Here is a 27,317-nt window from a genome sequence, read left to right as displayed (position 1 = left end):
GTTTGATTGCTAACTGACGCTATACCAACCGATGAGAAATCCTGGTTGGAACTCATTTACAGGTTATGGGTGACAGAAGCAGATTCCATAAGAAAGAAGAAAGGTAAGAAGGAAAAAAAGAACAAATAAGTCATTATGATGATAAAAATGATGCAGCAAAAGATTAAAATTATATTGAAACTAATTAACTGAAAAATAATTATAATAATAAGCCATATTGGAAAAAAATTAAAAAAGAAAAAAATTTCCTTGTGGCATTCGAACACGCGTCCGGAAGTCCCGCTATTTGTGACGTTAACGCCGCGCTACGGAGGACATCATAATATCACGGTAAAATAATTACGTATGTATAGAACCCACTTGCAACGCTCATTTTCTGACTTCGAACGTTCGGATTTACACATGTCGTATGAAGTTTACTTACTGTAGGCCAGTCTCTGTGATAACTAATATGAGAAGTCGAATCGCGTTTTGTGCGAAAGGATCCAGTAGACTGGCTAGTGGTGTGAACGAAATATGCGCACGGTATTTCATTATAATTTTATGTGTGTGTGAGAGAGAAAGAGAGAGAGACGAAATAAGGCCGGATCCAGGATTCAGGATCCACACACAGCAAGAAAAAAAAGGCAGGCAAGGAATTGGCAGTTAACTGAACATTTGTGGCAGTTCGGCAACGGCGAACAGTTCAGGAGTGACGTTGAGCGTTCTGGTTCAAGGAAGACACCTCCAACACGTGAAGTTCAACTCTCAAGTAATTTAATCACTTTTTTATAGGCAAGTAAGACACAATTTTAAATTTCACACGGAGTGAATCCAACAGCGCCTTGTCGTAAAGGCGAATGGAATCAATATATGCTTTCACTGTCTGCCACCAAGAAGCGCCACGAGCTGCAGACCCGAGGCTAGCCGAGCGCCACCGATCGGCACGCCCGAACGGCACCAAGATTTGCTTCCCGCAGCCACAAGTGTCCGACGACAGTCATGAATGTCTGAGAGACCAAGACAGGTATGATCAGTGACTAATTAGTAAAGTAAGGCTGGGTTTGCTTGTTGATTTTTGTTTTTATTTACACTGAGTTGGTTCTGTGAGTTTTCGGGTTTGTTTGTGTGCCTTTAGAATAGAAAGCAAATCAAAGTATTTATGATAATAACATTGCGCGTTTTGCGCTTGGTTTCGTATTGGTGAAATAATAGCTCTCTTAGCCAATTTTAAAGTTGCCGTGTCATTTAATTATAAATCAGTAGAACAGATGAAAAGAAAGAAAAAAAAAAACAAATGTGGCACCCCCAGAAAAGGTTTTATTTTTCTGCTCAGGCAACCCGTTTTTTTTTTAATTTTCAGATTAAAACAATAAGTTTATGTACTATAATTTTTGATTTGCACGATAATTTTACGGTCCTGAAGACACAGTTCCACCTCTTCAAGCACGCAACACTACTAATAAATAATAGTTCAAAGGAAAAGGTAGGTTTAAGGTGTTTGCGGAAAAGTTGCCGAAATGGTATAATTTTGTGGATTTTTTTGGTCTACTATGGAGGAATTAAGAAACCTCAATATGGAAACGCTGCCGTCAGCTGTATGAGCAGTGAGGAGCAAACAGCCTGGAAATTTTTTTCTTGCGCTACCAACCTGCCAGATTCGGGCATTGCAATCTAAATAGTTCTGTTGTATTAACGGTTAGTCTCCACGTGACCCGTATTTGCGTTTCGTTATTTTGCTCTCTTCGTGTACAGCTCTCATGTCACATAAAAACAAAACTGATTTCTATGAGTGGGAGCTATCATTTGAATTAAAATTCATTCACATACTCGCAGAAAACAAAAATAGTGTGTTATTAGTTTATTTTCTGATTTGATTCTGTTTCCACGTTAGCATTAATCGACATGCAAAACACTGAAGTTGTTTTTGTCGGTTTGGTAAATAAATTTGGCTTTTATTAATAAAATAAAATGAACTGTTCTTTACCGCTGCGGGCTGTGAATTTATTTGAAACGGTGTTTCATTCCACACGTTGACTTTTGGCTAGTATGAATTATACACAAGCTGCTCCTTTTCATTTCCCCCTGCGCGTAGTATCAACAGATCACATATTATGTCATAAAGAACCAAACATGAGAAAATACAATACCCGAAGAAAATTGGCATCCCGAAAGCTACAAGGAAAAGCTTAATACCACGTACCTCAATGTGAATGTGGACCTAAAGAATGTGCAGTTTAAACCGAATTACGTTCTTTAGTGTGGTTTGCGAGATTCCGATGTACATAGCGTAATCTGATGTCTTGTTTCTTTTACGACCTATTGTAGGATGAGTTAATGCTATACGGACGGACATTCGTAAATGTCTTCTTGGAGGTGATAAACAGGTGAATTTGGTCAGTAGTATGGGATAATATACTTTGTTTCAAATATATCGACAGCCTTAGCAGAATAAATGATTTTTTTTACACATCATCTTCCCGAAAAGCACAACGTTTTTCGCTCACAACACACGTTTCGACACCTGACTGGTACCTTTTCTAGGCTTCACGTTACTTTTTGTATTGTTTATTTTTTAAATTTTGCAGAATGTCAATGGCAGCATAACGTTGTTTTATTATTATAATTTATTTTCATTGACCTCATATTAATAAAGGAATGAAAAAATTTCAGACCACACATTCTAAGATTTATTTCGGTACTGTTGATGCTCTGCGTAATTGATTGCATTATATAGAAATACTGAAAGTTTAATGAGGCAACAGATAATTGTATTATGATGTAGAACCAATTTCCTAAATTTTCGTAAGGTCCAATTGACAGAGAAATAGCGTCGCGCACATGCCTGGGGGCAAACAGTCAGGGCCGGGCGGGACATGAACAATTCACACTATTGGGTACAATCGTTATGATTGAAAAAAAGGAAAGAAATGTGCTGCATTCGAAATAATGAAAGAACTGAACATAAATCTTGAACGTTTCCAGTATTTTTACGGAAAGTTTCAAAAGCTTCTATATTGCGTTAGACAAAATGAACAGCTTTCAGAGAAAAGCAACGAAACTGCAATGTTCCGATCATAATTCCTGTTTTACATATGGTTTTCATTTGAACGTAAGCCTACACTTTGCTTATTTTGTGAAAGAGGTTCAAACTGTTCATACACTCTGCTCACCTGCTTAACTGAGTGGTAACGTATAAGCCTGCCATGTGGTGGGCCTGGGTTAGATTACCGCCCAGGTTGGAAATTTTCTCCGCCCGTGTACTGGGTTTTATATTATCATTATCATCATCATCATCATTACCACCGACGCGCAAGTCACCCAATGTGGCGTTACCTGAAATAAGACTAGCAACCCGGCGGCGGAACTTCCCCAGTTGGGGCCTCCTACCAACAATGCCACTTTTCATTTCTGAACTATGATAATCCGTGAATATTTCACTGCTGTAGACCGGAAAGATATAGTTTACCGGGAAGATATAATTTACCACGTCACAGACTTTGTCCTTATAGAGAGGAGCAAAATATCCTTCCACCCGGAAACCTACATTGCAGTCATTGCCAACGCCAAGGACAACGGATTCCTTCTGTGCAAGACGCAACCAGAGGAGTTTATACTAGACCACGGATTGCACAGAGGCTCGTTCAAGGTAACTTGAGTATGCCTGGCTACACATTTCATCTGAGAAACCCTCTAAGGGAAGGAAAAAATCGTAACATCCAGCAACTGTGGATTTGTCAAAGCATTGCAAAGGAGCTGAAAGGGCTAGGAAAAGGAATCTGCCGCTAGATAACATTATAGTTTTCCTTATCGTGTGTAATGAAATTGTTCCAGTAAAACGCACCAAGAAGAAACCCTTACTTGACACGTTACGGTATGTCGCAGCTGAAAATCAAGATTTCTATGAACAAGTACCAAGTGAATAGTGGATTTGCATGTCCCTCTGGCAAAACCCATTGATTGAGGACGGACAATGTAATGCTGACTATGCAAGTTGCGTGTACATGCAAGAGGAATAGTGTTAAATTTTTCCGTACTTTCTGCTGCTGGTGCGGATTTGTATTGGAATAAACGTTGTGTTTTGTCGTGTGTTGTTCTTTCTCAAAATAAGGTTTCTATTTCTGCATAAGCATCACAGAAAACCAGTCTGTTGGAGCAGCACTACGTTGTAAATTCACAGATTCAACAAATAAAAAAGATTGTACGGTTTTTCAAAGATAACTTAAGTACTTGTGTAACAACTGTCACAAAAATATACAAAATGGCGTTTTACTTCATACAAACTGGTTCAAATGGCTCTGAGCACTATGGGACTTAACTTCTGAGGTCATCAGCCCCCTAGAACTTAGAACTACTTAAACCTAACTAACCTAAGGACATCACACACATCCGTGCCCGAGGCAGGATTCGAACCCTCGACTATTGCAGCCATGTGGTTCTGGACTGAAGCGTCTAGAACCGTACGACCACAATGGCAGGCATTTTCTCAAAATCGAATGAGAAAGACCTAATAGCGAAGAAAACAAGCGAATGTCAGAACAGTGAATTTTTAAATTTTTTATGCGAAAATAAAAGGCCCACTGAGAATCTTATCAACTGAGATGGCTGTAGCTTTAGTTCAGCTACATACTTTTTTTAGGCAGACCTCCAATTAATGAAAACACCAGTGCACCACTTGAACATTGCCACCATGTGTCCCTTTGGTGCACCGCTATGGCAACAAATGGACATGGCATGGACCAGGGAAACAACATAACAGCGCCATGTCCCCTCCAGACGTCCATGTGTTGAATTGGCCTGAGAACTAAAATTAGGAATGATGTAGTGCATGACACAACATATAACAAGGAACCGACACTGCACTATTATCCAACCACAATATTATTGCACCTGCGGGCGAGAGAGGTTCAGTTGGCTTACCCCAAGTTTTTATCATGATATTTCATGAGGACACTCTGAAGCATGCGTATATGTATATACACAACTGTTTTGAAATCATTCACAATGCAGTGCATTTTCCTTAGTCACCACTGCATGGGCTTGTTTACTGTAACATCACTGCTTGTTTATCAGCCATGGGGGCCAAGTGTAGTAATATCATGGTTGGATAATATGTCTGGTTTAATAGCATAATATTTTTTGTGGCTGCCCTCTCCATCTAGCTCAGATGTTGTTCTCATTCAAAAAGAAAAAAAAATGGTGGACGTTGTAAAGCCAACAGATTTTTGTAGAAGACTTCTTTTCCGATTATTCACCTATTTTGCACCTTAGCAGTGCCTACATGTTAAGATCATGTAAGTCTATTGGAAGAAATAACAAAAAATTAAATGTTTGTGCTCTCTCTCTCTTTCTCTCTCTCTCTCTCTCTCTCTCTCTCTCTCCAAGATTTTATACAAATATAGCAGGTTGGTTAGGAAACACGGTTCCGACAGTGGAAAGGTGCTGAACTTTCACTCAAGGTCTCGAACATACAATAAGAGCTTTCATTCTCGGGTACTCAAAAGATATCCATCGATATAACTTCAACTCAGCTAATCAGTAAATATATTGTTGTTATGTTGTTATCGTCTTCAGTCCTGAAACTGGTTTGATGCAGCTCTCCATGCTACTCTATCCTGTGCAAGCTTCTTCATCTCCCAGTACCTACTGCAACCTACATCCTTCTGAATCTGCTTAGTGTATTCATCTCTTGGTCTCCCTCTACGATTTTTACCCTCCACACTGCCCTCCAATGCTAAATTTGTGATCCCTTGATGCTTCAAAACATGTCCTACCAACCAATCCCTTCTTCTAGTCAAGTTGTGCCACAAACTTCTCTTCTCCCCAATCCTATTCAATACTTCCTCATTAGTTATGTGATCTACCCATCCAATCTTCAGCATTCTTCTGTAGCACCACATTTCGAAAGCTTCTATTCTCTTCTTGTCCAAACTAGTTATCGTCCATGTTTCAGTTCCATACATGGCTACACTCCAAACAAATACTTTCAGAAATGACTTCCTGTTACATAAATCTGTATTTGATGTTAACAAATTTCTCTTCATCAGAAACGCTTTCCTTGCCATTGCCAGTCTACATTTTCTATCCTCTCTACTTCGACCATCAGTTATTTAACTTCCTAAATAGCAAAACTCCTTTACTACTTTAAGTGTCTCATTTCCTAATCTAATTCCCTCAGCATCACCCAATTTAATTTGACTACATTCCATTATCCTCATTTTGCTTTTATTGATGTTCATCTTATATCCTCCTTTCAAGACACTGTCCATCCCGTTCAACTGCTCTTCCAAGTACTTTGCTGTCTCTGACAGAATTACAATGTCATCGGCGAACCTCAAAGTTTTTACTTCTTCTCCATGAATTTTAATACCTACTCCGAATTTTTCTTCTGTTTCCTTTACTGCTTGCTCAATATACAGATTGAATAACATCATGGCGAGGTTACAACCCTGTCTCACTCCCTTCCCAATCACTGTTTCCCTTTCATGCCCCTCAACTCTTATAACTGCCATCTAGTTTCTGTACCAATTGTAAATAGCCTTTCGCTCCCTGTATTTTACCCCTGCCACCTTCAGAATTTGAAAGAGAGTATTCCAGTCAACGTTGTCAAAAGCTTTCCCTAAGTCTAAAAATGCTAGAAACGTAGGTTTGCCTTTCCTTAATCTTTCTTCCAAGATAAGTCGTAAGGTCAGTATTGCCTCACGTGTTCCAACATTTCTACAGAATCCAAACTGATCTTCCCCAAGGTCCGCATCTACCAGTTTTTCCATTTGTCTGTAAAGAATTCGTGTTAGTATTTTACAGCTGTGACTTATTAAACTGATAGTTCGGTAATTTTCACATCTGTCAGCACCTGCTTTCTTTGGGATTGGAATTATTATATTCTTCTTGAAGTCTGAGGGTATTTCGCTTGTCTCATACATCTTGCTCACCAGCTGGTAGAGTTTAGTCATGACTGGCTCTCCCAAGACCGTCAGTAGTTCTAATGGAATGTTGTCTACTCCGGGGGCCTTGTTTCGACTCAGGTCGTTCAGTGCTCTGTCAAACTCTACACGCAGCATCTTATCTCCCATTTCGTCGTCATCTACATCCTCTTCCATTTCCATAATATTGTCCTCAAATACATCGCCCTTGTATAAACCTTCTATACACTCCTTCCGCCTTTCTCCTTCCCTTCTTTGCTTAGAACTGGGCTTCCATCTGAGCTCTTGATATTCATACACGTGGTTCTCTTCTCTCCAAAGGTCTCTTTAATTTTCCTGTAGGCAGTATCTATCTTACCCCTCGTGAGATAAGCTTCTACATCCTTACATTTGTCCTCTAGCCATCTCTGCTTAGCCATTTTGCACTTCCTGTCGATCTCATTTTTGAGATGTTTGTATTCCTTTTTGCCTGCTTCATTTACTGCATTTTTATATTTTCTCCTTTCATCAATTAAATTCAATATTTCTTCTGTTACCCAAGGATTTCTAGCAGCCCTCGTCTTTTTACCTACTTTATCCTCTGCTGCCTTCACTACTTCATCCCTCAGAGCTACCCATTCTTCTTCTACCGTGGTTCTTTCCCCCATTCCTGTCAATTGTTCCCTTATGCTCTCCTTGAAACTCTGTACAACATCTGCTTCTTTCAGCTTATCCAGATCCCATGTCCTTAAATTCCTACCTTTTTGCAGTTTCTTCAGCTTTAATCTACAGGTCATAACCAATAGATTGCGGTCAGAGTCCACATCTGCCCCTGGAAATGTCCTACAATTTAAAACCTGATTTCTAAATCTCTGTCTTACCATTACATAATCTATCTGATTATTATCCTTTAAAAAACTAGAACATTTACGACCAAGTCACAGCAGAAACAACATTAATGTAAAAACAGGACGATACGATGAAATGGGAACTATTAACCTACAGTTGTGCCTTAAAAAGGGAACAGTTTAGCATCAAACAATATAAGACATTACAACACTAAAACAAATCTCGATAGGTCCTTGCCCATAATCTGAAGTTGTTAAAGGAAATTCTTAAGTATTCACTAGAAATTTTTGTCATTAACAAATACCAATAGGTGACTGCATATGGTCAGCTTAACAACATTCCACCCCCCCCCCCCCCTCCCTGCCCCCCTTTTGGTTTAGTGGGTAGCATTGCTACCTCTGGATCACGGGATCCCGCGTTCGATTCCCAGCTTTCCCAGCTGGGTCAGGGATTTTCTCCACCTGGGGACTGGGTGTTTGTGTTGTCCTCATCATCATTTGGGAAGTGGTGAGATTAGAACTGAAAAGATTGGGAACTTATGAGGGTGCTGATGCCCTCGGTGTTGAGAGCCCCACAAACCAACGTCATCATCATTTAACCACCTTTTTAGCAGCATGTTACAGGAGATAACAAAATCACATAACTTCCAATCTAGCAAACTACTACTGATCATTGGCAACTAGTTCCAATAACACTAAGTAAGAGCAAAGCAGTAAAATACCCTCGAAAAGTTACCAGAAAATTTATGTACCATCATATCAGGACATCCAGCTCAGTTAAAAATTACAGGACCAGAGCCAGAATATACATCATCTCATTGTCTGGTCTAGAGCAGAAAAACTAACTGCAAGTCACTTGCAATTACAAAACAGACCTGTGATTTCTTGGAATACTAGTGCACAGAGTATTATCACACTTATACAACAAACAGAGATGTAAAATTTTAGCTAACTCAAATAACACACACTTCAGTATGTGCACCTAAAATTAACAGTTGCAATGTGAAAAATCGACAAAACACAGTAACCCAAAACCTTTCTTTCACAAGTGTTACACTTGGTGGCAAAATATACCAACTCTTCCAAAACAGCTTCTTTCACAGTTTCAACCTCTAGGAAAGAAATATGCAAGCACCCACTTCAACAGAGTGTGAGGTGAGATTTACACCACCAGTTAAAGTCTGCAAATGCCCACAAGGACGTATTCAAAATCCAGTGACTGCAGCAAAGGCGCAGTATAACGGTCACAGCACTCAACCCAGCCTCCCAAAGTTCAAAGGTCCAGCTCACTAGAGAAACAGCCATCCAAGTTTGCTACCGAACATCTCACACCTCGCAGGAAATCTGCACATTGCATCTAATTAAAACAAGGCATGTAATCCAGTCCGCAGTGCTTGTTCACTCCCGACATCCCAACCAGTGTCTCATGACTGCCACACCAAGAGCCACTGCCGGCACAATAGTTTTCTGTTCCACTTCATGGCCCATTCATCAGCCTCCTGCTCTGTCCAACTACTACCTTCTGTCCAGTGTGCTGCTTAAGAGCCATTCCCTCACCACGGAGTGTGCTCCTTCCAACAATCCACCAGCAATGTCGCTGAAATCAATTGCTGCCACAGCAAAATCGATTGGTAGGCATCAGCAATGGGGAGTCAAAATCAGGTCAGAGTTAGGGCTATGCATAAGCTTTCCCAAGTGCACTCTCACAACACATTTCCTATTCCATTAGGCAGAATAGACATCCCAAAAGATCAGTACTAAGCGTGTTGGGGTGGGCAGTATTTCTGTAGTGATTCTTAGGTCATATTTTGATACAGTTGAGTGGTTTATTGCTTTATTCTATTGTATCTTGTTCTGTGATTTTATATTTTAACAACATAGGAAATTTTTTTAACAGTTCTCAGGTATTCAGCCAGGTAGTATTATCTAAAAGAAGTGATATTCCGGTGAGCAGATTTCTTGCCATCTTCAGGCATTCCAGATGACTGGATAATTCCTGCTGAGTGCTGCTTTCATGCCGCCGACCCCCCCCCCCCCCCCCCCCTCTTCCTGCCACCTCCAGCCAGCACCTCTGTCTGCAGACTGGGTGTAGTGGTAGGGGAAGCATGGCATAGGGGTGTCAATCCAGGGCCTTCAGGAGTTCTGTGTTTGGGACTGGACCCAGTGCTGATGAAGGCCTTGGATCGACACCTGACACCGTGCTTCCCCATTCCCGAAACAGGTCTGTGCCCAGAGGCATGGAGGCGGTGGCAGGGGAGGAGAGAGGACATAATGGTGACACCCAGCAAGTATCAGCCAGACATTAGCAATGCCTGAATGTGGCAAGATGATGATGTCCATCTGAGCACTTGAGAACTATTCAAAATTCTATATGAAGATGATGCCTATTCTTCAAGGCTTGTCCGAAATAACAGATACCATTGGTGATCTCGGAGCTCTTGAAGAATGAAATTACAATGAAATCCAGACCTTTAGCTGCTTACAGGCATTGATAAATACCAATGGGGACTGTTGAAAATGTGTGCCCCGACTGGAACTCGAACTCAGGATCTCCTGCTTACGTGGCATACGCTCTATCCGACTGAACCACCAAGGACACAGAGGATAGTGCAACTGCAGGAACTTATCTCTGGCACGCTCCCCGTGAGACCCACACTTCCAACTTTCTGTCCACACATTACATTTGTAGTGATCCTGCCCACTATACTCATTACTCTCAGCAGTCAATCCACCAATTCCCGTAAGAGTTCGGGCAATGTGAGTGCGTCTGCACTTAAGAAGATCATTGGTTGGTAAGCCTTATCTATATGAAGATAATCTGTTCTTTCAGACATGTTTCAAAGAACAGATACCATCTTCATATAGTTAAGGCTTACCGGCCAATGATCTTGTTCAGTGGGGATGCACTCACATTGCCCGAACTCTTATGGGAATTGGTGGACTGACTGCCTCAAGTAATGAGTATAGTCACTTTCAATTGTCTCCGTTGATATTTATCAATGCCTGTAAGCAGCTAATGGTCTGCATTTCATTTTAATTTCATTCGAAATTCTTGTTCAACATGTGTGACTTAAAGAGAAAAAATTCTGCAATCTCACGATGTGCTGTTCTGCACCTCCACACATTCTGTGATTTCTGTGGAAATATATTTCCTGATGGTGTGGTACTTGTTTAGATTTTTAGTAAAGCTCCTTGACATAGCTTGCTTGGATGTTGCCCTACATAGGGAGTTCATGCTGACTATTGATACTGAATAAACAATGGAAATCCAGGATGGAATGTAACAGTATTGTGTGTGTGTGTGTGTGTGTGTGTGTGTGTGTGTGTGTGTGTGTGTGTGTTGTTTAATTTCGAATGAGGCCTTGTTGGCCGAAAGCTTACTTTTCAATAGTCTCTTCTGCCTATCTGCAGCTCAGCATCTCCACTATATGGTGAGTAGCAACTATCCTTGTCATTATACAAATATACTGAATGTTATGAGTTGTAAGTTGTGCAACTTTTAGCAGATGATTTTGAATAATTATTATGCAAAAAAGGGATATTGTTGTCATTCATATGAAGCTATCACGGCGGATTTGCTTTTATTTTTATGTTCATAATTAGCATTTTGCAATTACATTATAAATTCAGAATAATAGATTCTTAAAGTTACTACATATCTGTGTGAGTTTCAAATTCAGTAGGCATGGGATAACATTTGTGCATAATTCTGGGAGGAGATGTTGCCAGGTTTTCCTCTTTACCTTGTTTCCAAGTCGTTTTCTTTCATTTTGTTCTCCTTTGTTCTTTCTGGTAGAAGCTTTTCAGGTTCCTACTTCATAGTTTTATCGTATTGTTGTTTTTGTTACAGTTAGTTATTCAGTAACTTGTGGCTGGCAGTAAATATTTGTTTCCACATTGATGGGTACTACAAGCTTGCATATGTTACTTGCTTATACATTAAACTTATTGTGCACCAGGTTTAATATTACAAGCAAGTGAAGGACACAAGAGTGTATTTTCTTTTCAGATAAGAAGACAACTTGTGGGAAGCACTGCAATTTTTTCTTCAAATTCTTGCAACTTCAAAGTTTTATTACTTGTCGTCCATACCTCATGGCATACAACATGCATTGTGATAAGACGTTACCTGCTTTAGATTTACATCGAACCACTTGTGATATTTACACTGGCCTTGTTATTCAGTACACAGAATAACACCTAAAAATGTGCTTACAGTGTGACAAATAGCCAGTTCACAAGCAGTTCACTGAAGCCATGTTCTTCCACTCCACCAGAGAGAGTTGTTTTTGAGGTTAACTGTGAAAGAAATGATACTGATGATAAAAATCTGTAGATAAAAATCTATAATTGCCAAATACATTCAATTAGTGATGGTTGCATTTGAAACAGGACAGACTTGAGTTGACATACACATTTAGTCTGCATAACTGTTATGGACTGCTTGTCTGCTGCCAGTGAGTTCATCAATTTTGATCAAACAAGTAACAGCATAGGGACACAGTTCAAGGCAGAAAAGTTGGATATGCCATGAAAACCAGTACCTTACTAATTCAAGGAGCCATACTGCTTTTGCAGGTCACCTGAATATGCTCAGGGCAAGCTACTGTCTGGCACTTATTGAGATTTGCATCTGGGACTATCAGATACACATTTATCCAAATTACTGAAGCAATTAATCATGTAACACTTATAAAGATTCGTAGGCATACTTTTAGAGTTAACTGCTTTGCATTTTGTCAATCATTTCAGCCATAATTTGGCTGATCAACTTCAGATCTTAAGCAAAAAGTGTAGAATGTTGATGAATCTGGTGTTACAGATAAAACAATCAAAATTCAAAGTAATGAAAGGAGAATCATGAAATGATTTGGGGAACATAAAATAAGGACTCACTTTATTGTGAGTACTGCTCGTAATGGAGTAGCTCTGGATTTTGGTTTGCAGACACATAAATGTTCTGTATGTGCAGGATGCAGGAACTGGTTTTGACAATTCAGGCATGGCACACAATCTCTGCAGACTAAATTCATTTGAAACATTGTTTATTTAGAAGATGAAGGTTTTGAGCTTCAGGTATAATAAAGAATTATATTTTTTCTTATTTTTCTTTAGCACAGTTGGGTTGTAATAGTGTATCCTTCTTACCTTTGAAATCTAGGTGGCTGTGACAAACTGATCTATAATGTAGCCAAAGATCTAATTGGAAGGTAACAGTTTGTGAGTTGGTGAAACCAACGACTGTGAATTCAAAGTGAAAGTTGTGGTAACAGACTTAGCTGTAGCAAAGCCCAAGGTCTAAGTTTGTTTCATATTTAACATACTGTTTTTAGCAACTAAAACTAAGGTAATTTCAGGAAAGTGATATGAAGTAATGGACAAATCTCTGATTATTTAGATGTCTATTGTGTACATACATTGTTCACCTCTGTGGTAAATGCAAGGGGATTTTTTTGAAGCACTGCATAATTATTACCCCCACTAGTTACTGACTGAAACTATTTGAAATTCATTATATACAACATGATTTATCTTTGTACAGTTGTTGGTTGTGAGGTAAAAGTATGGTTAGTGAATTAGCAAAATTTCCAGGTTATTAATTTAATGTTCATTAGGCATGCATTATCTCCTTCATCTACAGCATTTTTGTGTGTGTATCATTGTAACAAACTTGAATCAGAAAAGAATTTGTCTTGGACATTAATCTATCATTTCAGGTACCTGAACTATGCTTGGGTGTAGTTAATTTTATAACTTACTCATGTTAGCAAATAGCTCCTACACTGTTCACCATATCCTTCTTCTCTTTTACAGGGCTAGCATCTCGAAAAATGGACGAGGAGGAAGGTGACGGAACTTACATAGCCCAAATATGGCGTGATTTAGAAAAGGGCATTGAACAAGTTTATAGGCGTGAAGTAATGCCTAGACTTCGCTATATGGAATTGTACAAGTATCCTTTTCAAAATTGTTAAATGCGCTATATTGTATGCACTTTAGCGTTGGACATTGTCATTCTACAAATAAAAATATCAAAAAGTTATTCTTTTTCTGTATATTTAAAGTCTTAATTATTTTAGCTTGCTACAAGGTACCATACACAGCTGATTTCATATTTAATAGCAAAATAATTAACTTATAGAAATTGGTGCATTATGGAAAAACATTTATTGCAAATTCATTTTGCTAAATAAAAGCAAATGTGAACAATTAAGAAAGTATGGAGTATGTGAAGTATATAATGTTGCCACAAGCTCTGATTGCATTGAAGTCTCAGATTAATTGTTGGTTTAAAAAAATTAAAGCAGCCATTGACCCAAAAATTGGTCTGTCTGGCTTTCCTCATTGGGTTTGGAATTGGGGGCGGAATCCTCCGCCATTGTTGCAGTCTTGTTTTGTGCCCTTGCTCTGGGAGGGCCCAATGAGCTGGTTTATGATGTCTTCAAGGTCTTTGAAACTTGCAGGTGCAATGGTGACATCCAAGGTACGAGGGTTCATGTTAGAAGCTGCCTCATGGATGTGGCAACCCCAGTGTTTTAGGTGCTGGTGTGGAATGATGTTACCCTTGTCAATAGGATTGGTTGTGGTGGCTCCTGAACATGATATTCTTGGTGGCTATTTTCTACACAGGACCACCATGTGTTGCTCACATCAGGTGGGCATCCATCTTGAGCACCTGTTAAAAGACCTCGTTGAGATCAGGACACCTGTGTACAAATCGTTATCAGAAACAAATCATTTGTGGCGGTCTTCTAATTAGCAAGACATAAGTGTCTTAATAATCACTTCCAATGTCACGTTTGAGTGCATATTCAGCAAGTGGAAAATAAAAAAGTGTAACTATTATCAACCTCATCATGGGCTTGCAGAATGTACTAGCAAAATAAATTTGTGTTCACTCCCCAGCGACTTAATGGTGTCAGCCAAAGGTTGAAGGAAACACTTGCTATGAATATTTCTTTCATCCACACGTATACTCTGCAAAGAACCTTATGGGGAGTGATGGAGGGTACTTCTAGTACCACTATCTTTTTCCTCCTTTCCTGCTCAATTCACAAATTGTGTGTAGGAAACATGGTTGTTGGTAAAGCTCCATATGACAATTTCTCTAATTTTCTCATCATGATTATTTTGAGACATATGTGGGCTAAATTAATATGTTGCCTGACTTCTTGAAAATTCAACAGTAAACCTCTCTATGGTACACAACACCTTTGTTGTAACATCCACCACTGGAGTTTATTGATCATCTCCATAACACCCTCCCACAGAGTTAAACAATCCGATGACGAAATGCACCACTATTCATTGGACCTTCTCTCTCCCTCCCTCTTTTCTATTAAACCTATTTGGTAAGGGTCCCAGGCTGATGAACAGTATTAGAGAATCAGTCGAGCTAATTTTTTGCAAGCCAATTCTTTTGTTGATGAATTACATGTCATTAAGATTCTTACGATCATACTCAGCCTGAAACCTGCTTTTCTGGTGAGTTGTTTTAAGTAATCATTTCAATTCAGGGTGCTCCAGATGGTTGCTTCTAGATATTTCACAGTAATTACTGTTTCCAGTGATTTGTCACCAATACTGTAATTGAACAGTTATAAATCTCCTCACTTATTTATATGCACTAACTTACATTTATTTACAGTCAAGGCCAGCTGCACCAATCACAGATCCTCTTCAGGTTTTCCTGCATTTTGCTATAGTATTCTGGTTTTGCAACCTTCTTATAAACAACAGCACTGTCAAAGAATAGCTATGGAACCACCAGTGTTATCCACTAGATAATTAATACACACTGCCTGACAAAAAGTGTGAAGCACCCAGAAGGGGAGGAGAAAACTAAACGAAATTTCACAGTTTAAGAGGGCATGTGAAGTTATTTCAGTGATTACAAGGTAGTCTAAATTACAAAGAACTTGGCAATATGAGCCCATTTATCAGTATGATATTGCACCTCCTCTGTTATGGATACATGTATTGATTCAGTTGGGAAGGACATCATAAAGGGATCATATCCTCTACTGAGTCAAGCTAGTCCACAACAGTTGTAACTGATCCTTTATTTACTGGATTTTGGCACTGGGACAGAGTTGACATCTGAGGGTGACAGATCTGGAGATGTTGCTGGCCATGGGAGTACCTCAAAATCATGCACACAGTTCAGGGAGACACATGCCATGTGTGGACAAGTATTGTTGAAGAATGGCACCCCGGTACTGTCCCACGATAGATAACACATGAGGAAGCATGATGTTTGTGGTGTATCATTGTGCCTCCAGTGTTCCCTCAATCCCTACCAGCTGTGATCTGAGGCCACACAAGATAGCTTCTCACATGATTGTCAGGAGTTAAACTGTTGGGCCTGTCGGAAACAGTGGAAAAATGGGACCTCTCCCCAAGCCACCACAACAGTAACCGTTGATTTTCACCCAGAGTACTGCATAACCAAAATTAATCGTTGCACATACCATGTTGCCATTCATCAGCAGTCCATGATTCCTGGCTACAGCACCAGTCTGCATGCACGTGTTTGTGTTGTGCTAATGACAGCCCACACATAGGACAGTTATTCCCTAGTTCAGCTGCAGCTAGTCTCTGACCAATGGTGCAGAATGACAGAATGTTGCAGGGAGTCCATTACTTGTTCCTATATGGCAGGTGCAGCTGTGACGGGCTCACTGAGTGCTTGGTGCACAAAATGGAAATCCTCTCTTGTGGTGGTCAGAAATGGTCGACTGTAACCTTGGTAATGAATATGCCTGCTCTAACATCCCCATTCAGTTCAACATCGGGCCGCTGTCACAACTGAATGCCCTACAAATTTGCATATTGCATGAGTGGATCAGCAGGCCAATGAAAACCTGCAATGAGGCCGCATCCAAACTCCGTCAGGTGTTGGTAGTGCTGTCTCACGTGGGTATGCGGCATCTCTATCCTTCAGTGATCACTCATTGCCTGATGTTGTCCACACTTCTTATATACCCTGCCAGGCATGGTAACAACACTAAACATGAGCAACATGAATGCAGTATTGTGGCTACTCTACATGTCACAGAGAATTAAAACTCAAATTATTTGCATACTTGCTGAAGATTTGTGTGTGTTCAAAGTTATGTTAACATCTGACAGTCTTCCAGGTGCTTCAGTTTTGTTGACAGGCTATATAAATTGTAAATAGTAGTGGTCCTATAACACTCCCTTGAGAAAATCCCAAAAAAGGCTTGTAGCCAATCACAAATCTGGTCCAGTACTCAGTAAACTGATATTTGGTTCACTATATGATGGTGAAACACTATCAAATGCTATGATAATTAAATTGGCACCCTAGCTGCAAACAGGTGTTGACATACGTCATTGGGGACATGTTGAAAATGTGTGCCTCAACGAGGACTCAAACCCGGGATCTGCTGCTTATATGGCAGACGCTCTACCCATCTGAGCCACCGAGGGCACAGGGGATAGCGCTCCATCCACACCACTACATTCATAGTGCACCTAATAGATGTTTGCCCATCACACTCATTACTCATGGCAGTATGAATGTAGTGGTGTGGACATGTTGGGGATGTGAGTCATACGGGGAGCGAGCAAGGGATAAGTCCCTGTAGGCGCGCTATCCTCTGTGTCCTCGGTGACTCAGATGGGTAGAGCATCTGCCATGTAAGCAGGAGATCCTGGATTAGAGTCCCGCTCGGGGCACACATTTTCAACATGTCCCCAATGATGTATGTCAACACCTGTTTGCAGCTAGGGTGCCGATTTAATTATCATTTCATTCTAGAGAAACTGCACAGTCATAAATGGTATCTGTTCTTTCGGGAGCAGATACTACCTTCATATATAGACAATCAAATGCCTTCCAGAACTCAAGGACCATGGCATCAAACTGAGTGCCTTTGTCTATGGTGCTTAATATCTCACAAACAGAGTGAGCTGAGTTTTACAAGACCTGTTTGTAGAATCAATCTTGATTTCTTTATACAGGAGATTTTTATTCTCCAAGAACATCATAATACATTACAGGTCACATCAATGTTAGAGGCCTATAAATAAATGCACGTGACAGCCTTAACTGAAAATGAGAATTACTTGTACTTTTTTCCAGTCACCCTTCATTGTTCCAGTGACCTGCAGTAAATTACCAGTAGAAGGTGACCAAGCTCTTTTGCATAACCTGTTTTAAACCTCACAGGTATCTCTACAGTTCCCCATTGTGTAGTGGAGTTCAAGAAATTTGCGTCTGATATCATTATAGCATTGTCTGAGCTTCTGATTTAGACCTTGCACTCTGCTCCAAGCCAGAGACTGTGATTAGCTCTGGATATGCTTAGCCTGCAGCTGCCATGCAATGCTGGCTGCCTTCACCAATTCAGCCAGCTGCCAAAGGGATCTGAGGATAGCCTCAGGACCCAAGCAGAAGGCATCATTTGTGGTAACATGAACCACTAACCACAGCTGGTTGCATCAAGTGTGTTCAGTAGCCTTTGGCAGAACCATCACCACCTCTGGAATGAGACCTCCCAGTAAACATACAGAGTGCACACTGGCATTCTTTTCTGAACTGTCTGCTATTTCCCTGGGAGGCTCTATTAATTGACTACTGTTGGAGTGACCAATGACCAACAAACTCACCCTTCATGATTGCCCAGGTGTAGCAAGAAAATTGCCTCTGACTCAAAAGGTGAGGCATCCTGTGGTGGTTCAGATATGTTACCAACACTGGGTAGCACCTTGTACCTGCTGCTGAGGCAGGGGGCAGCTATGCAGCCACTGCCCACATTCACATTCAGCCCAGACATGTGCGAACCCATCACGGCATGTCCTGCACCCTCATGTGAGGGCAAACTACTCAAACAGTGAGCATTGGAAGATCAGTAACATCAGGGTGGCCAGGGTTTACAGTGGAATGAGTACATTGTCTTTTTGTGTCTGCACACAACAAACACAGTCTCTATCCATTTACTACTACATAAGACTCATCAATCAAGAACTAATTGAGAAAGAAGCCAACCACAAAGGTCACAGTAACCAAGTAAACAGAGAGAGACTAGCTTCTACAGCAGTGAAAAACTACACAACAAAGTTAACTCACTGTACACAAACAATTGAAAATTGTACAAATTCTTACACAGAAGTAAAAAGCACAACTAAACATGGATAAATAAGAGCTGCTATTCACTTCTATGTTTCTCATAAGAATGCCACTAAACTAAATGATGTATACAATCTGTGCACAATTGAACAATTGATCAGCTAGAGCTGCTCTACAAAGCAAGAAAATTGATTTTTTTATACCTGTACAGTTAGTCCATGCCAGTAGAAATGATATCCAACAAGATATGTCCAACAAGATTCTTGGTGTATTGTAAATTTTATTTGCCCCTAGACAACCTTTGGTAAAATACACTAGCAGTATAGTGTTGAAGTAAATGAGGAGTTTGGTATAGCTGAAAACAAATGATTTCTTAGTTGTCAGATACTGCGCTCAGACTCATAGGGAGGCAAGAGAAATGAAATGATATTAGTGAGGTGGACATAGCTTTAGAATATATTTCACACTTTCATGAGAAGTTCCCAGTATTACACATGCTGATGTCATTTTGGAAAGATTGTTTTATGGCCCAGAAAATAGCTGCTAATGGTGTATGCTCTGCTGCAAAATGGAATGTTATACTGTAAAAGTAGACAAGAAATTTTTTAACTATGCAAAGAATTGGTAAAATTTGTTTTGAATTGTAAATAATTATTATAATAATATATAATTTTTTGTTCTATGACCATCAGGTTGCTTGGTATTATCTGGATTCACTTGTGCTAACATACAACCAGTGTCATATTGAGATAATTGCTCCTATAACTGTTCTGATCATAATTTGCTAAGGACCGAAATGAAAGAAACTTTAGTTATGATAAACCAAACAATTTGTACAATTGTGAGACCAGTGATAAGGGTGTCTTAATGATTAAGTCTGTTCAATGGATACATGAAATTTGTAGCCTTGAGAATGTATTTTGCATAACAATTCATATTGTGTGTTCAAGCTTGTAATTCGGTAGCTCTTGGCTTACCCCAAGGAAAATTGTCATTGATGTGGTTTATGCATTATAGTGTAATTTGAGTGAGCTGTTTGAGGAAGCAATAGAAAACTGATAATTGTATGTGTATTAGCCACTCTGAATGACAGCCTGTTGTACTGATAAAGCCTGAAGGTTGTGTTGATGACAATTTGTATGGTCACCTCATCAAGATGAAGATACATGAGAGCAAGATCTATCTTTGAAAAATATTTGCACCTCCTAATTTAGGAAGCAGTCGATTTGGACAAAGAATGAGCTAAGAGTTGACAGTGATTACAGTCTTTGCTCAATTACAACAAACCAGTCAGTTCATTTCCTATGATTGTACTAATGACTTGAAAAATTGGAATATTCACAATAAATTGAAATATTGGTACAGATAACCCTAACATACAAAAATTAAATACTGCATTTCTTAGAAATTGAACAGTGTTATTCATATATATAGCTTCTTTCATTTAACAGTAGGTCATTTTATAAGTATATTAAATTTGAATTTATTTTCGTACAACCAGTAATTAAAAATAAAAAGATTTTAATTTTTAATAGAAGTAAGATTCAGTATTTTCATCGATTAACATTTGTATTTATAATAACTATAGAATGTAAACAATACTACAAAAAAGGTAATTGTTAATGAGAATCAAACCACCATCTTCATGAATATGTTTGTATGCTACACACTCGGCAACTGTCAACTACATTAATAAATTTAAGATATCTTGTATTAACAGCACTCCAAAATATTCTAATCTTTCAGGGCAACAGATATAAAAAAGTTCCTTTGTACTGCTTTAGAAAATTGATGTCTGCACTGAACTTCAAATCCCATACAAGTATGAAGAAAACTGAAGAGAACGTGTATTAATGTACCGTTGTACAATGGAGAAGGAAGTGCTGGATGAAATAAAGTTGAAAATGACCTGAACTGTAAAGCTGAAAGTTTTAAAATTGTCAAATCCAAAAACGATCATTGCCTGACGCAAAGCTGTGTCTAACATAACTAGATCAAAAGACACGAATTTATACATCTCGGTTTTTTATGTTTCAGGTTTTTCTTGATAAACTTCAGAGACAACATCAATGTTGCTTTAAACTGTCATGAATAGTGCTGCACATGTCCTTTTTACAACTGTTGCTGGTGGCTGATGGTTAAATGAGCTCAAAAGTGGTGGCCAAAGTTACTGATTACACCACTCCATGAAACTGAAAGTTGGACTTCGGGTAAAGTGGAAAGAAATAGACTTGAAGCTGCTGATATGTATATATGGTGGAAAATGAGACAAACAAGCTTAATCAAAAGAAAAAGCAACCTTGAAGTTGTAAGGAAAGTGAATGAAGAGAGGAGATTGTGAAAGAAAATGGAAAAGAGGAAAATTGAATTTATTGGACATATCATCAGATGTAGCACTTTCATCATTAACATTCTTGACGGAATGATGGGAAATAAAATGAATAGGACACTCTAGGAAGTTAAAACTGTGTGTCAGATTAAGACTTGAACTTGGGACCTCTGCCTTTCACAGGCAAGTGCTCTACCATCTGAGCTACCGAAGCATGACTCACGCCCCGTCCTCATCACCTACCTTTCAAACTTTACAGAAGCTCTCCTACAAACTTTGCAGAACTACCACTCCTGAAAGAAAGGCAAAGGTTCCGAGTTCGAGTCTCAGTCTGGAACACAGTTTTAATCAGCCGCACAGTGAAAATCTCATTCTGAAGTCTAGGAAGAATTCAGAAGACACCAGGAAGAGGATACAATGTGACAATTACATGGAATTGAAATGAATGGTCATAGACAGAAGAGAGTGGTTATGTCAATATGGCATTAGCCTTTATAATATGAATGTGTTATTTATGTAGAAAAAACTTAATGTTAGTATGTAATTTTATGGTGCCATTATCTGAAACTGTGAACAAGCACTGTGTCTAAAGCATTTGTGGCTACACATTTCTTTTTCTGTAAGCACAATGAAAAAAGTATTTCAAGAAATAATTGAGGCAGTTCTATTAAAGAGGCAACCAGCATAACTAGAAGTCATTTGAGCAGAATACTGGTAACTTAGATTTCTGGGTTTGTTGTGATTAAATTTTTTTCTCTGTGGGTTTGCAAGGTAGACATGACTGTGTTTCAGGGTTAATGAAATGGTTGTTATGAACTTACATACCTCTTGAAATAATTGCTGTTCAATATTTTGTGTTGATTTTGTGATACAAAAAAAATTTATGTGGTGTGAATAAATATATAGGAGTGGGTATTTATGGTAGTTATACATCAAATTTTTCTTAACACTCTTCCAGTCATGTTTATAACTACTGTGCAAGTGTGTATCCAAAAATTGATGAAGCAACAAACTATCCAAAGAACTGTATGGTTCGACTGAACGTTTGGAAACTGTATGATAGACTGACAACTTTTCTCAGGTTCTATCTTATAGATATGGTGGTGGTAAGACAGTGTTTAGTGTAAATGGTTATTAAGTTTTATTTGAGTTAATGATTAACTGAGAGTCTGTGTGGCATGGCATGGTTTGAATGAGGGAGGGAGGGAAGAAAAGAGAGATAGGGGAAAGGAAATGTCAGGGGAGTACAGCATGGAACTGATAATTAATATATGTCTCAGTGAATAATCATTATGACCTTATGTATGCTGTTAAAAGCAGAACTGTGTAAATGCCTTTTCTTTTTGTGCACTATTCCCAGCCTTATAGCTGCCTAATATGTAGCACATGAATTGTATTTTCTGTCTACCCAGTTTAATGTTATTCTGCAGCTTAAACCAGAGATTCTCCAATTGAAAAATATTTCCAAGCAATTTGTTTTAAATGCTACATAACACATACCCAAATGAGAATTAAAATCCTTAACTGTAGATGATGTTCACTATTGGAAGAAAGTCTGCTTATCCATGTGTGTACCTCAGTCATTACAAAAGCTACTTCCTAGCCAGAAATTAGAAAGTTGCTGCTGGAAAACCTCCAAGTTAATAATATTTTGCTGTTATAAATCTTTCAATGCACAGCTGACCCTGTACATTTCACTTATATAATCATCCATAAATCCACCGTTAGACTGGTGATTAACATGGAGTGAAATGGTTGCGATCTAAAAGTGTGTTCAGGGTAGTGGCTGAATGTGCTTCATCTTTCATAATATTGAAAAGGCTGAACTAAAAGTTAACCACTAACCAATCAATTGCTTGAAATATATGTCATCTCTCTCTCTCTCTCTCTCTCTCTCTCTCTCTCTCTCTCTCTCTCTCTCTCTCTCTCTCTCTCTCTCTGTGTGTGTGTGTGTGTGTGTGTGTGTGTGTGTGTGTGTGTGTGTGTGTGTGTGTGTGTGTGAGTGGGTGTGTGTGTGTGTGTTAAAACTAACAGAAACAGCTAATGTAACATACATGTGTATTGATGCATGGTGGGAATTCTTCTGGAATTCTCAGGGAATTAGATCTTACCTGGAAAAATTAGGGAATTTCAGGAGTGTTTTTTAATGTAGCATTTAATTTTGTTGATTTTCATAAACCTCAAATTTTGAAATACTTAATATTTCAAAGTGTGTTGATAAGAATGATGTTTATCAAGTGGAGACACTATACAGCATTTATTTTCTAAGTTAAATGCTCAAATGTAGGGTACATTGTTTTTTACATTTTTAAGCAGTTATTTGTTTAATTTGATAACAAAACACATGTACTCTTCAGCTACAAATGATTTTGTGTTTTTGTAATTGCTATTTTTAATGCAATAGACATTCTACAAGAAACAAATTTGTCAGCTAGACTTCAACCTTACTACATAAATGTCACACTCTGTACTTGCTAAAATTGGGTTAGAAAGAGCCTCCTTTCATTACTTATCTTCTATAGTACATAAATTGTTCCAGATGTCTAATTAGACATAACTGTATGTAATAGCTTGAACATTCTATATGTCTGGTTCAGTTACAGTAGAATGCAATGAATGTTTGTCTGTAGAGCATAATTTTTTGTTTGTGTTGATGGAATTACCCCAGTGATGGCATATAACTTACTGCTCTCAAGGATGAGAAAGAGGTACCTAAATGATACACACAAAGATGTAATGTACCCTCTCTTTATGGAGGTTTTCAGAGGTTTGGTATTTTAACCCTGGACATTGGTACACAAACTAATGATCTGGAACTGGACACCATTATCCCTTTATCAGTTAAATTTTGGTGATTAACATTTCTTCCACTAAAGCAGGGGTCTCCAAACTTTTTAGTCCGCGGGCCACGTTGACTCCTCCACAAAGACATAAGGGCCAAGATCTACCTAGTGCGATTAAAGTACCCTAGCACTCCATGATCACCGTAATGTAAGGCTAAAGGAAAGATGAAATCACAAAAATCTAAGGTTGTGGGAATACCTAGCACTGAAATGAACTGCGATTTTTATTTAATTACATAATTTTGATTAGTGGATGTACCTGACTGAAAATCTAGTGTATTCTATTCTGGCGAATTTCACCAACAAAAAAGTATGTCACTGCACATTCTTCACAAAAGCATCCTCCAAAGTTAACGAAATCTCAAAATCATTGTTAGTAACAATATTAATGCAAAACATAACAGAGGTAGTGTATGTCAACGCATTGTTATTCCAAGTGGTGCAACAATAAGTTTAGTTATGTAGTCTTATAGCAAGTAGCAGAGCCAGAGCATATATTTGATAGTTCTGTTGCGTGATTGTGTCTATTTTGCGAGTGTCTCACAAGTTTTTTAATGTTTTATGTGCTGTACTAGTAGGTGAGACGACGAAGTGTGAGACAATTCAAAGTTTGAATTCAAAGAGACAAGGAAAATCTGAAAATCGAAATACGTATAGCACGACTTGAGTATTTTTTCACTGTATTTTTTAGTGGAACTACAGTGTAATTGTGAGTATTGAATTTAGTAATTAAAGTACCTTAGAAATAAATTCATTGCAGTTTGTTTAGACAGACTACTCCCTAATTTTATTAGTGTTAAATAGCACAAATTTATTTTCAGGGTACAATCTTTTGCTAAGTTCTGTACAAATATGGAAAAGAAACAAAAGGTTGACAGTGAATATAGAATTTTTAAAGAGCAGTGGGGATGTCAATATTTCACGGTGGAGTGAAGCAACAAAACCAATGTGTATTATTTGGGTAGCCACAAGTTTAACCATGACCTTCCGCTTTGTAAAGATAGAGCTCCGACAATGTCGCGGTGTATTGGTCGTGATAGGCCTTGAAACTCAGTTGTTGGCAGTATAGGTACCACCTCAAATATTTGGCATGCCGGATACCAGGGATGTCCGGCCAGCTAACGGGGGCTGGTTTGCCAGCCCTCGTGGGCTGGTTTCGGCCTGTGGAACATAGTTTGGAGACCCCTGCACTAAAGGATTCAAATTGGCTACACCAATATAAATTGATTGAGTCAAGATGTATGTTTCTTTGAAATGACATCTCAGTTGGTCTGCAAGGCATACATTTGCCTGCAGTCCTCTCATTGTAAAGTCATTCCAGAAGCATTCTGTATTATTAGTCTTCAAAATGTCAGTCAGTCTTAGACGTCAAGATTTTCTTTGTGTTGCACAGCAGAAAAGGCATTATCATGTGACAAGTCTTATTTGTGGATGAGGGAGGGGGTGGGGGTGGTGGTGTGAATCAATGCAGTCAGGCTTAGACATTCTCTGAGAACAGTAGAGTTCATCTGACCATCTTTATTAGACTGTGGTTCTCAAAAATTGATTAATACAAATGCTGGGATGATTTCTTTAAAAAGGATATGGCCAATAACCTTGCCTAGTTGAAGCTTGTGCTCCAAATGTAATGGCCCCAATATTGACTGGATGTTAAGCCCTGATTTTCCTTCCTTCCAGTCCTGCCTCTACAACTTATGATGGAGTCAGTGGTGGTCAATCTGATCCCTACAGTCCACTAGAGGGTATTCCAGATTTTATGGTGGGTGTAATTCCTGAGGCTTTTAAGCACATTTTCATTAGGCTTTCAAAAAAATTTTGGCATTAAATATTTGGCATGTAATTATCATATGCGTCAACTTATGGACTCTGCGTGATAAATTTTATAAAGCAAAGTTATTTGGCTACTTTATAAATCACCATTATTATGGAACAAGTGGGCTGTTAGAAAATTCTAGTACTAGCACAGATGCAAAAGTGGGCAGATTTGCTCAGTGTGAAGGTATCATTTTTTATTTGTGTGTGAGTAACCAGACAACCGTATGAATGATTTTTGTTCTTTGCACATAAAATCTTAGTTTTTTGTGTGACATATAAGCCCACTGAAAAATACAAAGATGATTCATGTTATCTGTGGGGAAATCTCTTGAGTGAAAATTTGTGTAGTAAGGTATCAATGTGAAATACTAACTTGTTTCATACATCATTTGGATACTATTTTGTAATATGTTTGTGAAATTTGGTTGTCAATTGGTTTTGCAGGAGGGAGCTGAACTTATGGATGAAAATCTCCTCCTGTACTACACAAAGCAATGGGAAGACTTCCAGTTCAGTTCCAAAGTTTTGAACGGAATCTGCGCTTACCTTAACAGGTAAGCATCATTTTAGATACCTTTACATAATGTTGAAAATGTCCATGAAATAAGCAGGACATATGTTGCCTCTGCTAGTAATAACCATATACTAAGAAAAAAAAAAGTTACAGTTGTGCATGAAGATCCAAGAATAATTCAAAATAACAAGAGTTGCAGTACTGAAGAGACTAAGAAAATGTGGTCCTCTTATTGTGAATGCTGTTACTATTCTTAATAGTTACCAGGGTATTCTATTTATGTGTAATTAACACGTTATCTCGTAAAATGTACCAGAAATTGTAGGAAAAAACACTGATTTCTGAGCATTCAGCTGAAATTTTTAAAAATGTTGTAACATGTTATTTCAAAGTGTGAAAAGTGAAGTGTTTGGAGGAGGAGTTGTCTGCTGCAGTCTTTTTGGAGGAGGAATTGTGTCTTTTTGAATCTGGCCTGGCCTAATATACAACTGTGCCTGAGGAATGTGAGCCTTGTTGTTCATAATCTGAAGGCTGGAAGCTGATAAAATTTTCATGATCCCTGTGGGTTAGAGACCATCACTTTGACCATGACGTTGAAATGATTTTCCATTACTTGCCTAATGTGATCTGTAGTGGAGACTCAAAATGCAATCCAAATATTGTAGTCTGTGCTGGGTATTTTTTCAGTATTATAAAGTTGGAAATAATATTATGAAGTGGAGTTCTAATAAGAGGAAATACTTTCCAAAGAAGAGCTGTTAGTGAGAGAAAAGAGGTGACCAGTGAAAAATGCCAACCATTTTACAACTGTCGCTGTTGGCTGAAAGTCTTGAATGTTTACAAATTTCTGGACTTGACTGGAGCTGATGAAATCTTAGATATACCCTGCAGCATTATTGATTAGGAGGCAAGGTAAGAGTCCTAGAGGACATAGGTACTGTTTCTGTGTTGCTGGTTTCAGAAATTAGACGTTAGAATACCACAATGATTAA

The 27,317-nt window shown here is 38.7% G+C and overlaps 1 protein-coding gene across 1 annotated transcript in view; it reads left to right on the top strand.

Moving 5' to 3' along the window:
• The first annotated feature begins 267 nt into the window (after positions 1-267).
• The window catches only part of LOC126297744 (cullin-1-like), a 212,627-nt gene continuing 185,577 nt past the window's right edge, over positions 268-27,317 (top strand). Inside the window, exons 1-4 of the mRNA XM_049988904.1 lie at positions 268-1,006; positions 13,544-13,682; positions 22,112-22,259; positions 26,256-26,365. Of these exons, the coding sequence (XP_049844861.1) occupies positions 13,561-13,682; positions 22,112-22,259; positions 26,256-26,365 (380 nt within the window). The 5' untranslated portion in view covers positions 268-1,006; positions 13,544-13,560. The remainder of the gene's footprint in view (positions 1,007-13,543; positions 13,683-22,111; positions 22,260-26,255; positions 26,366-27,317) is intronic.

Source organism: Schistocerca gregaria, chromosome X, assembly GCF_023897955.1.
Source record: "Schistocerca gregaria isolate iqSchGreg1 chromosome X, iqSchGreg1.2, whole genome shotgun sequence".
NCBI lineage: Eukaryota > Metazoa > Arthropoda > Insecta > Orthoptera > Acrididae > Schistocerca > Schistocerca gregaria.
This window is presented reverse-complemented; position numbering and strand designations above follow the sequence as displayed.